The 16543-nt window shown below is 36.1% G+C and overlaps 1 protein-coding gene across 2 annotated transcripts in view; it reads right to left on the bottom strand.

Annotated features, from left to right (window-relative positions):
• Positions 1-16543, bottom strand: part of USP34 (ubiquitin specific peptidase 34) — a 210883-nt gene that overhangs the window by 144413 nt on the left and 49927 nt on the right. For both annotated transcript variants that reach the window (XM_014446966.1, XM_023746521.1), the window contains 3 exons: positions 14441-14556; positions 14229-14356; positions 1061-1150 (listed from right to left, as the gene is read on the bottom strand). In XM_014446966.1, coding sequence (XP_014302452.1) covers positions 1061-1150; positions 14229-14356; positions 14441-14556 — 334 coding nt within the window. The remainder of the gene's footprint in view (positions 1-1060; positions 1151-14228; positions 14357-14440; positions 14557-16543) is intronic.

Below are 16543 nucleotides of genomic sequence, written 5' to 3'. Positions count from 1 at the left end.
TGGGAAGTGTCAATGAAGTAAGACTCATGCTATTCTTGTATTTTAAGGATGCTAAAAGTTTCCCTCTGTTTAGCAGCTCAAGGACCTTCCTTGCATTCACAATCTAGAATGATCACTAGAGTCATATTGCAATATTAACCAAAGACTTTCTAAGATGCTTTTAAAAAAATAGAGGTTCATGTTAAATAGATCTCCTTTAAAAGAGCAATAAATAAACAAGAGCTATAACTCAGGAGAACTATAATGAAGACTTTCTAAGATGCTTTTAAAAAAATAGAGGTTCATGTTAAATAGATCTCCTTTAAAAGAGCGATAAATAAGCAAGAGCTATAACTCAGAACTATAATGTAGACTTCCAAGAATTTTTTAAATGGTATTCATTTTGAAAGCAAGCAAAGTGCAAGTGCTCTTACCATCTAATCTTAGGTTTAAGAAGCTAACTAGGTAAAAAGCCATCCTACTTGACTTCAAAAATGAATCCTTCAACAAATCTAATTTTTCCTAAAGTTTAAATGTCTCTGAAATCTCTCCAAAAGTCTATTTTGAATAAGCAAGTACCATATTCTTATAGATTAATGAAGTGCTTGTGATAGCTAACTTTCTCTACAATGTTACCAAAAACTAGATCAATTTCACAAAGAATAGAATGGGGTCAAGATTACCCCAACATGATGTAATGTCTAGAACCAATTCCTAGGCACAGGAAAAATAAAAGATATCCTAGAGTGTTCATTTTAGTGGGGATTTTCTTCAGGAGTTCTTTGGTATGGCCAGGTATACTAAAAATCTTCACCCTAAAATTAGAGCACTAATTGCTACAACATTTTTCTCAAACTATAAAGAATACAAAAGTCAGATTTTCCTACTGATGGGAATATAATTTCCATGGAGCTAAGTGGAAGAGATAGCACTCTTAAAAATCAAAGAAAACATTTGAACCACATGAAAGTCAAAATTTTCTGGTACAGAATAAAAATCAGTAAGTTATTAAAAACCTTGTTTGTTAACTATGATTTGAAAAAAGATCTTTAAAATGAATAAATTTTTTTTATTTACTTACATTGTAATCCAATGTGTATCATAACTACTCCCAAACTGCTGAAAAGTACCAAACAGTTTTGGAAGAAGCCGAAGTGAAATTACAACTGATCTGAAACAGCAAAAACAGATATTTATAGAATAAACTAATTTTAACTACTATCAGTAATCCTAGCTTTTTACAGAAATTCAACTATTTTTAAGATCTTAAATGCAAAAGAATTCAATGAATTTACATATATATTTCTTACACAAACATTAAAATTTTTTCTTCTGAAGTACAAATTTATACAATGGGGCAAGAAATCAAGTTTTAAAATTCCAATCCAAGACTTTTAAAGTAAAATACACTATAAATATCTGAGTATAAAAGCAAGTGAAAAGTATTTAAAGGTAACTTGGTCGTTTCTTTTTCCCCCCGTGAAAGTACATATTCTTTAACAAGTCATGGGGGCTCTAAGAATTTAATTAAGGAAAATAGAAAGCAGAAACCAGAGTGGGGCTTCTCAAAGTTTAATGTGGAATTCATTCACCTGAGGGAATTTTGTTAAAATACAAATTCTGATTCACTAGGTCTAAGGTAGGTTCAGAAATTTTGCATTTATAACAAGATCACCAGTGACAAACTGTTGGGTTTATGGACCACATTCTGAGAAACAATAATCAAGAGAACATTTATTTCAAACTATACAAATGATCACTTTCTCCCTAATTTTCAGCCAAGTTGAGATTCACTGCATTAGGAACCATGTTAACAATGAAAGCACACCATATACCTCAAGTATGAAGGAGCAAAAGATTAATAGGAAAGCTCACACAAGTACATCTGAGTATGCCTATCTTCGTATAAGGAAGATATTGGCATACAAATCCCAGGTAGTCTTAGTAGGTAAGGAGATTGGCTGCATGAGCCTTCAAAGAAGGACAAACTCTAATGAGATACTGTTTTGTTTTTTTAAAGCTCAGGAGCCAATATAGCTTCTTGAAAAAAATTTTTAAGAGAGAAAAGTTGGCACCCTAACCACAAGTCTGGTGTACAAGTTAGTCCTCCAAAATGCCTACTCTTTGAGAAGGGTACCAGGGATAGGAGTAACAGGTTTGAGTGGGAGGGAAACAGTGGTGGAATACTGAGTAGCAGAAATTAGAAAGAAAACTTATCTATGAATGAAATCCAAAGTACTTAAATTGGACTACAAAGCCCTGTGTGATAAGTCCTTACTCCTATCAGTCTATTTCCTTCGGACCTTTCTCTTTGCTATCCCTTCAACACACATAAGCACATTATTGCTAGGGGCCTTCACTTTTGCTTGTACTGGGAAATGCTCTTTATCTACAGGACTACTCCTTCTCTTACTTTATTCATGTTTCCTCCAACAGTCATCAGAAAAGATGACCCAGGACAATTCTCTATTAAATAACACCCTTGATTGAATCTCTTTATTCCTCTTGATTTCTTCCCATTTTTCTTCATCATCTAAAAAATATTCCTTTATTTTAATGTGTCCATCATTGATATGTGCTCTATGAGAGCAAAGACTATCTTACTAAAATTCTCTGCATATGGTGCACACTGAACATATACTTACTAGGTGTATCGGTTAATAATGCGGATTTTGTAATCAGAGAAAACATGATAATTTCAAAAGAAACATCAAAAGTGCTTTATTCAAAGTAATGTCCATCGCTAGCTACACATTTCCTCCTTCTTTCAGGTAATTTGTGGATACCGTCCCAATAGAACTTTTCTTGTTTTGAGGCAAACCATTCAGAGACCCAATTTTCCACTTCTTCGTACGTTTTAAGGTAATGCTCAGAAAGTGCGTGTGCCATCCATCAGAACAAGTGGTAATCTGAAGGAGGAAGGTCTGGTGAATACAGCTGGTGGGTTATTACTTCCCAGGCAAGATCTTTAAACATGTCTTTAACTGGTTTTGAAGTGTGTGATGGTGTGTCATCATGAAGCAAAATTACTTTGCCTTGTCTTCTGGCACATTCTGGTCGTTTCACGATCAAAGTATGGTTCAAATTCATTATTTGTTGTCTGCAGCGATCAGCATTAACAGTTTCACCTGGTTTTAGAAGCTCATAATACACCACACCTTCCTGATCTCACCAAATGCAGAGCATTGTCTTCTTTCCGAAGCGATTTGGTTTGCACTCGATGTTGATGGTTGACCTGGATCAACCCATGATCGTGTGCATTTGGGATTCTCAAAATAAATCCACTTTCCATCGCCAATCATAATTTGATGCAAAAAAGACTTTCTTTCGTGTCTTTGAAGCAACATTTGACTGATGACTTTTCGGTTTTCCATTTGTCTTTCGTTCAATTGGTGTAGCACCCATTTTCCTACCTTTAAGATCATTCCCATTGATTGTAATCCGATCGGAAATTGTTTGCTGAGCAACGTTTAATCTTTTTGCAAGTTGTTTTTGAGTATGACACACATCTTCATCCAATAATGCTTGTAATTGTTGGTTTTCAAACTTTTTTGGTTGACCTGGACGTTCTTTGTCTTTGACATCGAAATCATCACTTTTAAAGCGTTTAAACCAGCGTTCACAAGTATCTTGAGATGCAGCATGTTCACCATAAGCTTCCCAAAGCATTTAGCAGCACTTTTCTTCAAAATAAAGTAATGAATTAAAACTTCTTGCAAATGCTCTTTTTTTGGCACGAAATACGACATTTTTAAGCATAAAAATATCTATGATGTTAACACCTTCAGAAAATTTGACATATGAAGTTTTGAAGCTTGTTGTCAATACAACAAAATAGCATAATATCAAATCGCATATATATCAACATATGTGTAACTCCATCTATTGGAAAAAATCCGCATTATTAGCCGGTACACCTAGTAAATAATGAACCAGCAAAGAACGTAAAAGCAAGATTCTCAAGGAAGGAGATGAGCAACTTTTTATTTATGTATTTAAATCCTCACCCAAGGATATGTTTTTCTTGATTTGAGAGAGAGAGAGAGAGAGAGAGAGAGAGAGAGAGAGAGATCGGTTACGTGCCCAAACAGGGGATCCAACCCACAACCTAGGTATGTGCCCTAACAGGAATTGAACCCACAACCTCTTCGGTGTATGGGACAACACTCTAACCATCTGAGCCCCACCCAATCAGGGTGATGACCAACTTTTTAAATGCTATATAACTGTCATGAAGACTCAGGGCAAAAAAAAATACTACCGGATAACAAAACAAAACAAAATGTTAGAATGTTAAAGGATCAAACCTACATTGGTCAAGATTAAGGAGTACATAGTGAAGTAATGAGGACAGTTAGTGCCTGGGATATCCGCACTATAAAGTGCAATATAAATATTCTTCAAATATTTAAAAACATTAACATTCTAAAGTATATTTTTAAAATATGACTGTCAAGCACTAACCGGTTTGGCTCAGTTGATAGAGCGTCAGCCTGCGGCCTGAAAGGTCCCAGGTTCGATTCCGGCCAAGGGCATATACCTTGGTTGCGGACACATCCCCAGTAGGAGGTGTGCAAGAGGCAGCTGATCGATGTTTCTCATCGATGTTTCTAACTCTCTATCCCTCTCTCTTCCTCTCTGTAAAAAATCAATAAAATATATTTAAAAATAAAATAGGACTGTCAAAAACTGTCAGTTTCTTAAAACCCCATGAGACTACAATTCCATTTTTAGGTAGTTGATTAAAATGAAAAAATATGTAGGTCTATACATATTTTTTAAAGTATTTTTTAAATATTAAAATTTTTAATATTTTTCTGCAAGTTGCATAGTGGTATTTGGAAAAACAGGCCATGGAGAATGAAGGGGAATTTCAGATTCTTTATCTAAAATCCTTTGTCAAATTTCAGAAACATTTGTGGTTTTTCCTAAGAATCTATAATAAAAGAGTAATATGCTAAATAGACCGAATGTCCTTTCGGATGAAGCCGAGAACGGAGCAAAGCCCGGTTCCCAGGTGCCTGCCGGTGGCCGGAGGAGGGAAACTCGAGTCCCGGGTGCCAGAGGGAAGCTGGTGCCAGCAGCCAGGGGAAGAAAGGCCTACTCTTATACGAATTTTCAAGCACCGGGCCTCTGGTTAACATATAAAACACTAGACCTAAGGCAGTGATTTTATCCTTTTTCATCTCATGGAACACATAAACTAGTTACTAAAATTCTGTAGCACAGCTAAAGAGTATACTTTTGCCAATCTAACAAAAAAAATGCACATAGTTTTGATTCATTCACACCAGATGGCTATTGTTGTGTTGGTTATTGTCATTTTTTTTATTTGACAGTCTAAGGGAAAAGAAATCAGTGCCCCATACTCAGGTATTGCATGTTTTCAAAATTCTTGTTAAGTGGACATTGGTTGAGTGGATAATGGTGTGGTTCATGTAAAAGAACCAAAACCAGAAATTTGGATAGAAATGAGACTCATCTTCCCTCTACTCTTCCCCGAAGAGGAATGTTTTTCTCCACAATTTATTTATAACCATTAAATTATCAAGAAATGATTACATATTAAATTACTAAAACATTTTTAAAGTTTTTCCTAAGATTATCAGAAAATTTTTCAAATTTTCTCCTTAAAAATTTTCCAAGAATATAGAAGTCACACATTTTAAGTGCTATACATTTATTTTAATTTTAATATATTTTTGTTGATTTGAGAGAGGAAGGGAAAGGAAGAGACAGAAACATCAACAATGAGAGAGAATCATGGATAGGCTGTCTCCTGTACACTGGGGACTGAGCTCGCAACCCAGGCATGTGCCCTTGAGCAGAACTGAATCCAGGACCCTTGAGTCCGCAGGCCGATGCTCTATCCACTGAGCCAAATTAGCCAGGGCTTGAATACTTTCTAAGAAATGACTAAATCCAAATTCAAAGTGACCCCAAAATACTGCATTTTATTTAAACTGATAAATTTAAAAGTAAAAAAATGATATAAAGTACCTATTTATTACAGACTAAAAATCACTTACAAAATGGAAGCAATTTATTTGATTGGTGACATAAATTATTATTTCCATGTTGAAGCTTTGATTGCTGAATGCTTACAAAACTCAATATAAAAAGAACTGTATATTCAAACGTTTATTTCAAAAAATCTTCCAAGAGTGAACCTTTCAAATACCAAAACACAAGCCTAGGCAACAATGTCAAAAAGGTTCAATAATCCAGAGTAACAAATACTAATTTTAGACTCAAGAAAAATGCTATTACACTAAACTGTCGTAGTTCTTTACTTGATTCTAAGAGTTTCTGTTGTAAACAGAAGAATATTACCAAGCCAGCAATTTTCAACCTGTGTGCTGCTGGACACTGGTGTGTAGCTAGAATTTTTAAAACATGGAATACCTAGTTATTTAGTCAGGGGCACTGATATCTTTTATTTATTTATAAATAATAAATTATTTATTAATTATTGTATTATGTCTTTTTCCATACAAACAACTATATATAACAAGAGCTGATGCAAAATCCTGTTTATAATATAGTCATTATGAAGGTTAAAACATAACAAAAAAGTACACAATACCATCCATTTCTTAATTATTTGAACTTTTATTTATATAAATAGGGTTCCTGACATATGCAATCATTTTACTCATGAAATCATTTGTACATAAAGGCAAAAAAATTGAACACTTAGGTTCAAGTAACTATAGGGAATCAATGGCAAAAAGTAGCGCATTGAATAGGTTCCCAGAGTCTCAATTCAATTCTTAGGACACAGAGTTTCAAGGATGCCTAGGAACCGGATGTGGACCTAGTAAACATAAACACTGGTAAACATTAACAACTAACGGGGCTGACTACCACCCAACCCTTACATTTCTACTCTACTCACTGGACAGCAGTCTTATCTCACTCATCCTTGGTACAAACATTAAGCTGATAATATTGTGGGAGCTACTTTCTGCCTCATGCTCTCACATTATGACAACATTCTGCAAACACATTCTACCACGTGTTTCTGCATGTAACTTTAAACATTCTGCACTGCGGAAATGTTATGTGCCTTATAAACCAATCTACCTAGGGGTTAATGTGTACACGGCACATCCTCTATCAGTGATGGCGAACCTTTTGAGCTCGGCGTGTCAGCATTTTGAAAAACCCTAACTTAACTCTGGTGCTGTGTCACATATAGAAATTTTTTGATATTTGCAACCATAGTAAAACAAAGACTTATATTTTTGATATTTATTTTATATACTTAAATGCCATTTAACAAAGAAAAATCAACCAAAAAAATGAGTTCACGTGTCACCTCTGACACGTGTGTCATAGGTTCGCCATCACTGTCCTATATAATAAAAGGCTAATATGCAAACTGACCGAACAGCGAAACGATTGGTTGCTATGACACGCACTGACCACCAAGGGGCAGACATTTAACGCAGGAGCTGCACCCTGGTGGTCAGTGCACTTCCACAGGGGAGCACTCTTAGTCAGAAGCCAGGCTAATGGCTAGCGAGTGCAGCAGCAGTGGCAGGAGCCTCTCCTGCCTCCATGGCAGCGCTAAGGATGTCTGACTGCCGGGCCTAAGCCGTTAGTCGGACATACCCCAAGGGCTCCTGGACTGCAAGAGTGAACAGGCTGGGCTAAGGGACACTCCCGAGTGCACAATTTTCGAGCACTGGGCCTCTAGTGTTAAATATTACAGAGAAAGATTACACAGGCTTTTTTTTTTTAATGTTTGCAATGGTTCCATATAAATTATAGAATTATAGGCGAGTATGGAAGACTTAAGTTTCTTCTTCAGATCTGTTTCCTGAGAAGTAATGAGTCCAAATTATTGTTAAAAAAAAAAAAAAAAAACTATGTTTATTTTATAAAATTAGTTGGAATATGACCACAGAAAAGCAAAAGATCACAAAAAATGCTGACAGGTTTATAAACCGTGGAGAGTGAGGAACTGAATAGAAAATAAAAAGATTAGCATAGAGAAATAAAAAGAAACATAAAGACTCTAAGTACATAAAAAAATTAACATCATCAAGAAGTAAACCTCTGATTTTTGTCAAATGTAAGGAAAATGGTAAATGTGTTAAGGTTACACTGCCCCATTGTTTAACATAACTAAGAACTTTCCTATTAGTATGAGCACACTTGTGCAAGTTTCTTTCTTACTGTGATGATAAACTGTGTTACTGTGTTTAGAATAGGATTTCTCAACTCTGATGTCATTACTGACATTCTGGACCATATAATTCTCTGTTGTACAGGGCTGTCCTCTGCCTGGAAGAATGTGCGTTATAAACGAATCTGCCTAGGGATAAATGTGTACAAGGCACATGTTGAATATTACAGAGAAACATTACGCAGGCATTTTTAGCAGCAACTCCAGCCTGTAATAGTAATAACACATCTAAACCTACTCATTAGTGTAACAATCCAAAGTATCTCCAGCCCAGACAGTGTAGGTCAGTGGTTGAGTGTTGACCTATGAACCAGGAGGTAACAGTTGGATTCCCGGTCAGGGCACATACCCAGGTTGCAGGATCGATCCCCTGTGGGGCATGCAGGAGGCAGCTGATCAATGATCCTCTCTCATCATTGATATTGCTCTCTCTCTCCCTCTCTGAAACCAATAAAAATATATTTTTAAAAAAGGAAAAAGAAAAAAAGTATCTCCAGACATAAATACTGGGGACAAAGTGGAGAGAATCACCCCCATTGAAAACCAATGGTTTATCAGGAAACACAGACTAGTGATGATTAAAATATTTTCAAACTTATTTTTTTTCCACTTGCGATGGTAACTTCAGTAAGTGCAGCTGATATACTGCATATGTTGCATATATCATTGGCTGAAAAATGCTGCTATGTTCTATGTATTGTCACATATGACTAATGTCTTTTATAGTAAGACTAGCATGATATAGCAACCCTCTGAGGAGGAAAGTCTGAGGGCAAAATTAACTTCAACATAATAGTTATGGAGAACCAAGATGGCGGCATAGGTAAACACCGGAGACTGCTGCCGCAAACAACCACTTCAAAAATACAACTAAAAGACGGAACAGACATCACCCAGAACCACAGGAAAGCTGGCTGAGGAGAGACTCTTCAACTACAAGGAAAGAGAACAGCAAACCGAGGCTCAGAGGAGGCGCAGTGTGGAAAATACAAAGGTACAGAGGTGCGCGCGCAAAGCGGGCTGGTGGCTGAGGGCGCGGTTGTCGTTTTCAGTCGGGAGGGAGTCTCAGACTCTGGGCTCCAGATCCGGGCGAGTCTCTAGGGACTCAGACTCAGACGGGAGAAGCAGGATTGTCTGGCATCAGTTGGAATCTGAGGGCAGCTTTCTCTCCGAGGTTTGCAGCGGCTGCCAGGGTTCTGAGAAGCAGAGCCTCTGGGAATGGGACTGAGAGCAGCCATAACTGCTCCCTCCGCCCAAGCCCTACGCAGAGCCATTTGCCAGATTGCCTCAGGCAAAGGCTAGATTAGCACCTCCCCAGAGGACAGAAGTTTTCCTGGGCAGCACAGCTGATTCTCACAGACAGTCGGCCTGGTGGTCAAATCCCTCTAGTATTAACTACAACAATTAAGGCTTAACTAGAACAAGACTGCGCACAAAGACCACAAGGGGGTGCACCAAGAAAGCATAAAAAATGCGGAGACAAAAAAACATGACAGAAATGGAGGATATAGAGCTAAAAAACGCAATTTTGAGGGCTTGCAAGAAACTTGAGGAGAGCCTCACAAAAACTAATGAGACCCTCGATGCTACGATAAACTAGAAATTAAGCATACACGGACTGAAATAAAGAATATTATACCCAATAGCAGACCAGAGGAGCGCAAGAATCAAGCCAAAGATTTGAAATTCGAAGAAGCAAAAAACACCCAACCGGAAAAGCAAAATGAAAAAAGAATCCGAAAATACGAAGATAGTGTAAGGAGCCTCTGGGACAGCTTCAAGCGCACTAATATCAGAATTATTGGGGTGCCAGAAGATGAGAGACAGCAAGATATTGAAAACCTATTTGAAGAAATAATGGCAGAAAACTTCCCCCACCTGGTGAAAGAAATGGACTTACAGGTCCAAGAAGCGCAGAGAACCCCAAACAAAAGGAATCCAAAGAGGACCACACCAAGACACATCATAATTAAAATGCCAAGAGCAAAAGACAAAGAGAGAATCTTAAAAGCAGCAAGAGAAAGAGACTCAATTACCTACAAGGGAATACCCATACGACTGTCAGCTGATTTCTCAACAGAAACTTTGCAGGCCAGAAGGGAATGGCAAGAAATATTCAAAGTGATGAATACCAAGAACCTACAACCAAGATTACTTTATCCAGCAAAGCTATCATTCAGAATTGAAGGTCAGATAAAGAGCTTCACAGATAAGGAAAAGCTAAAGGAGTTCATCACCACTAAACCAGTATTATATGAAATGCTGAAAGGTATCCTTTAAGAAGAGGAAGAAGAAAAAGGTAAAGATACAAATTGTGAACAACAAACATGCATCTATCAACAAGTGAATCTAAGAATCAAGTGAATAAATAATCTGATGAACAGAATGAACTGGTGATTATAATTAATCAGGGACATAGAAAGGGAATGGACAGACTATTCTTGCTGGGGAAAGGGGAATGGGAGATTCGGGAAGAGACTGGACAAAAATCGTGCACCTATGGATGAGGACAGTGGGTGGGGAGTGAGGGCAGAAGGTGGGGCGGGAACTGGGAGGAGGGGAGTTATGGGGGGGAAAAAAAGAGGAACAAATGTAATCTGAACAATAAAGATTTAATTTAAAAAAAGAAAAAACATAATAGTTATGTTTGAAGCCATTAAAAAATTCATTAAGTGAGCCCTAGCCTGTGTGGCTCACTTGGTTGGGCATTGTCCCCTATACCAAAAGGTTGCCAGTTTGATTCCTGGTCAGGGCATATGCTCAGGTTTCCGGTTCCATCCCCAGTGGGGAACGTGTAGGATGCAGCAATCATGCTTAGCTCTCACATGGATGTTTCCTCTCTCTCCCTCTAAATATGAAAGAAAATATTTTTTTTTCAATAATTACATGATTAGTGTGCAGGGAATGCCTCAAAACAAGTGTAAAATGTTTCATCTTCAACCAATTTGGGAGTAGACAAATTCAAGCTTAATAAGAGATCCAGATTGACAACTTTCATTTTATACACAGATTTTTCCTTTTGTCCTTTTATGAGAAAAATATGCTAATAGTGGAAAAATGGAAAACAGAAAAGCATAAAGAAAAAACAACACCACCTCAAACCTACCAGAAAATAACCATTTACAATCTCATATTGATTGCAGTTTTTTTAGTAAATTGGCCTATGAATATATGCCCATCCTATATAATAAAAGGCTAATATGCAAATCGACCAAACATCAGAACGACTGGTCGCTATGACATGCACTGACCACCAGGGGGCAGACGCGAATGCAGGAGCTGCCCCCTGGTGGTCAGTGCACCAGAAGCCGGGCTCATGGTTGGTGAGCACAAGGTCGGTGGCGGGAACCTCTCCCGCCTCCGTGGCAGCGTTAAGGATGTCCAACTGCCGGCTTAGGCCAGCTCCCGCCAGTCGGAGGGCTCCTGGACTGAGAGAGGGCGCAGGCCGGGCTGAGGGACCCCCTGGAGTGCACGAAATCCGTGTACCGGGCCTCTAGTGTTATTATATAATCTTTGAAAACAAGACTCTAAAAGACTACATGATATTTTATCTTTCAGTTTTTTCTTTTTATTGAAGTATAACATACATGCAAAAACATATATAAATCTAAGTAATAGTTCAAAATATTAGGTGAACATACCTGTGCAACCAGCACTATCAATAAATTACCAGCATACCAGATGCTTTCATTGTGCCCCTTTCCAGACACTAACAACACAAGAGTAGCCATTATCCTGACTACTAAATATAATAGTTTTCATGTTCTTAAACATTATAAAATTAAAGATAGATCACCTGACTTCTTTCACTCAACATTATGTGTTTGAGATTCACCCACACTATTCTGTGCAGTTGTAGTTCATTTATTATTATTGCTATATATACATTACATCACTCAACAGTGCAAAATTTGATTTTCCTTCCTATTCTTTTTTGGCATTTGGACAGTTACACAAAGAATATATAGTTATTTTGAATAGTGCTTTCTGGAATGTCTTTTGGTAACCATCGGGATGAATTTCTTAGAGCACATACTTTGCAGTGAAATTGCTGGGTCACAGGGTATGCAGATACACATATGAGGAATATAAAATTTATTAAACCACTTTATTTTTTGAATTTTAACTGTTTTTATCACACAGTTGGAAAAGAACAAATATTTAGACTGAAGAAACAATATTAAATGATAATTTTAAAAAGATTAAAAACAATGTATAGCATGCTACCAACAAAAGATATAGACACACACCTTCATATGTGTTTTTATAAAGTCATATAAATGGTTCTTTGAGGTTATGAGATTATGGATAGTTTAAATTTTTCTTTGTGTTTTGTTTGTTCACATATTCTACAATTAACATTTTTAAACAGAAAAAAGCCACCATTTCATATATATAATTATAAATGTAGAAGCATTAACATCTAATACAACTATTGACAATAACTGCCTCACATGTATTTTTTAAATTTAATCCTCATAACAACCCTATAAAATAGTTCTAATATTATTCTCATTTTTACATAGGAAATACAAGTGTTGCACCAAAAATCACAAAGTGAAGTTGGTCAAGCAGTCTGATTCCAAACCCATCATCTTAGTTTCTGGTTAAGTATAAAACCACTTTAAAAAATGTTTGGTGGTTTCACAAAGACTTTTAAAAGATAATTATCATTTTTAAATTAACTACTATAATACCTATGTGAATGATGAAATATGATCCAACCATTAACAACATTCCTTTTAAGCAATATATGCTAAATGAGGCTATTGATCCACTAAAAGAAGTCCTATTAGTGATTTCTCAAAGCTGCATGAAAAAGCAATTTTCTATTTATATTAGTCTTGGGAGAGGTAAGCTGAAAACATTATATTAATATAAATAACATATTAATAACTGAATTTACTACGCCAGTAAATAAACCATCATCAAAGCAGTATGAGAAAAGAAAAACCTGAAATTATACAATAGAACAGAAGTTAAAAAATATTAATAAAGAGCCCTGGCCAGTTTGGCTCCGTGGTTGGAGCATCAGCCTAAAAGGGTCCGGGTTCAATTCCCGGTGAAGGGCATGTACCTGGGTTCCAGGCCCGATTCAGGCCTGGGTCAGGGCATGTGCGGGAGGCAGCCAATCAATGTGTCTCTCTCACATCGATGTTTCTCTCTCTCCCCCACCCCTCCACCCCTTCCACTCTCTCTAAGAATCAATGGCCCCAGCCAATTTGGCCCAGTGGATAGAGCATCGTTCTGCAGACTGAGGGGTCCCGGGTTCGATTCTGGTAAAGGGCACATGCCTTGGGTTGCAGGCTCGATCCCTAGTAGGGGACATGCAAGAGGCAGCCGATCAATAATTCTCTCTCATCATTGATATTTCTATCCCTCCCCTACCTCTCCCTTCTTCTCTGAAATCAATAATATTTTTTTTAAAAAAAAGAAGCAATGGAAGAATTATCCTCAAGTGAGGATTAACCAAAAATAAAATTCAAGAATCCTGTGGTAACCATTTGAGCTCTATCTGATAAGGAGACTATAAATATAGGGCAGAATTTAAACTAGAGAAAAAAACACTAACCTAAATCTTTATATTTTACAAAAATCAAGACACAAACGAACGAACAATGATCCACCCAAATGAAAGAACAATGCCATTATCAAAATGTTTATATTTCAGCTTAAGTTTACTTTACTTATCTTATTTAGCTTCCTTTATATGTAATATGACACAGTTCAAGAACATTTAACTGCAATGTGAACACATAGTAATCACCAATATGTTCTCAGAATCAAGAAGAGAGTGTTATTATTTCTTTGTTTCTCTTGGTGGGAATCTAATCAAGAATGCCAAATAAAATAAAGTGCTGAAAAAAAGCAAGACTGTGTGATAAAATATGAACCCTGAAAAGGAAGTTGTTAAACATAATATGAAGAAAACCACAATTACTAAAAAATAAGTTGATAATTGCACATAAATGCTATGATTTCACCACACCTAGTCAATAATATACAAAATGAACTTTGACTACTATATACAAAAAAATTTTAAATTCCTATTTACCTGTTGTTTCCTAAATTTTCAAGGCAACCTTCAATGAATCTCATTCGAATCTGTCTATCCGTAAACCAACATACTAAGGAACAGAGAAGTTTCTCTGCTTCATTTATTAATCCTTCAGAAAGATTAACCTACAAAAAATACATAAAGTTACTATTTATTCTGAGGGCATTTTGCAGTAATTTTGCAGTCTTTGGTTCTATTAAATAACTTACTGCATCATCATCTTGGACTATATCCCACAACAAAGTGTTTCCTTTCTTGCAAACGTTATCCAAATTAATGTCTGTCACAGCATTACTGTTGAATTGATGTTTATGAACTGCAGGTCCTGAGGGGGCAAAGTACAACACATTCTAGAGGAAGACAGCTGACTAAAAATGTGATGTGAATTATAGCATTCATAAAGTTAACAAATCAAAAGTATAACAATTAATATCTTTTTATATAACAAAATAAAAACAATACAAGATTAGCACAATAGTTCCTTTATGAATGGCAAAGAATAGTATTGTTTGATTAGACTAAAGTGAGAGAGAAGTTTTCTTTCCATAGTCTCTTCACTACTTATAATTAAGTATGACTTAATGTTTTTTTCACAGGTGAGGAGAACTATACATAAATACTTAAAACCCAAATTAACACATTGTTTGTGGGAAATGTATTTATACGTTTTACATTGACTGGTAGTAAGTAGAGCGCGGGACACGTATTAATACGTTTTTTATAGACTAGCGGTAGAATGCGGGTAACGCATAAATACGTAAACTAAAGTTATCGTAATTTTACTGAACGTTGCCATTTGCGCAAAAAATTAGCAAAAATGGCCCGCGCCACGTGCCACCTGTTAGCGCACGATAAGAACTACCCGCAAACAATGTGTTAAGCATAAAGAAGACAACTTACATAAAATAATTCTATAGCCAAGGGACATTCTTCTAACTGACTTTCTATATTGTTGTCTTATATTCTTACACTAAAAAAATTTTTAAATTAGATTGGATATTACTTACCCAAAACTTCACATTCAAAAACTCTATTAAAATAATTCATACTTTCTGAGTACCAGGCTAAATAAATTCTCACTAATTCTGTTATATTAAGCAAAAAGCTTTGCTTTTGTCTTTTAAATAGCTTTACGATGAAATTTCTCTACTGGATTGTACTCATACATTGATTTCATTAAAATAAGAATTGTAACACAATCAACACAACACAGTTTTAGAACACTTTCACCATCCTAAAACATTCCCTAATACCCAATTCCAATTAATCCCTTTTCTCATTCCTCAGCCCCGTCTTTATTCAACCCCAAAAATTAGCCTTTTCTAGAAATTTCATGTAAATAGAATCGTACAGTAGGTATAGTCTTATGTCTAACTTTGTTCACTTGGCAAAATGTTCATTGAGGTTAATCCATTTTGAAGCACATATCAAAATAGTGTGTTTCTTTTAATTACAGAATAATATGTCATATGTGGAAATAGTGCATTTTGGTTACACATTCACCAGTTAATGAACATTTGGATTGTTTCCAGTTTTGGGCTAATGTGAGTAATGCTGCCATAAACATCTGTGTGACAAGTCTTTTTATGGATATATGTTTTCCTTTCTCTTGGGTAAATGCTTAGGAGTTAATGGATGAAAAGGTAAATAAATGTACATTTACTAGAAACAAACTGCCAAACTCTTTTCTGACATGGCTGTGCCATTTTACATTCCCACCAACAGTATATTAAGAGTTCAAGTTCCTGCTCCTCCACATCCTCTCCCAACACTCTTTGGTCACTTTTTTTTTAAGAGTCTATTCTTTATTCTGCTCCATTTAAAATAATAATTTGCTTCCCAGTTATATAAATTCCATTTCTAAAAGTGTCTTGAACAATAAATGCATACATATGTATTTAATAGTCATCCATTAGGTTAATGTTTTTTTTTAGATTTTTACAAATAGGTATTTTATTTATTTTTTCCCATCACCATTTATCCCCCCATACCCTCTTCCATCTCCATCCATTTCCCTTGTCCCTGCAATCACCACTATTGTCTGTGTCCATGAGTTCTTTCTTTTTTTTACTCAATCCCTTCACCTCTACAGCCTTTCCCTAGAACTATCTGCCTGCTATCTATGAATCTATTTTGTTAATTCAGTTTGTTCATTAGATTCCACATGAGTGAAATCATATGGTACTTGTCTTTGTAATTTTAGCTAATCTAATAGGTGTGCAATAGAATCTCATTGTGGTTTTTATTTGCATTTTTCTAATAACTACTGATGTTGAGTTGCTTATTAACCATTTATGTACCTTCTTTGTGAA

This window comes from Myotis lucifugus, unplaced genomic scaffold (assembly GCF_000147115.1).
Source record: "Myotis lucifugus unplaced genomic scaffold, Myoluc2.0 scaffold_6, whole genome shotgun sequence".
Taxonomy (NCBI): Eukaryota; Metazoa; Chordata; class Mammalia; order Chiroptera; family Vespertilionidae; genus Myotis; species Myotis lucifugus.
The sequence above is the reverse complement of the archived record's forward strand: the minus strand, read 5'-3'. Positions and strand labels throughout refer to the sequence as shown.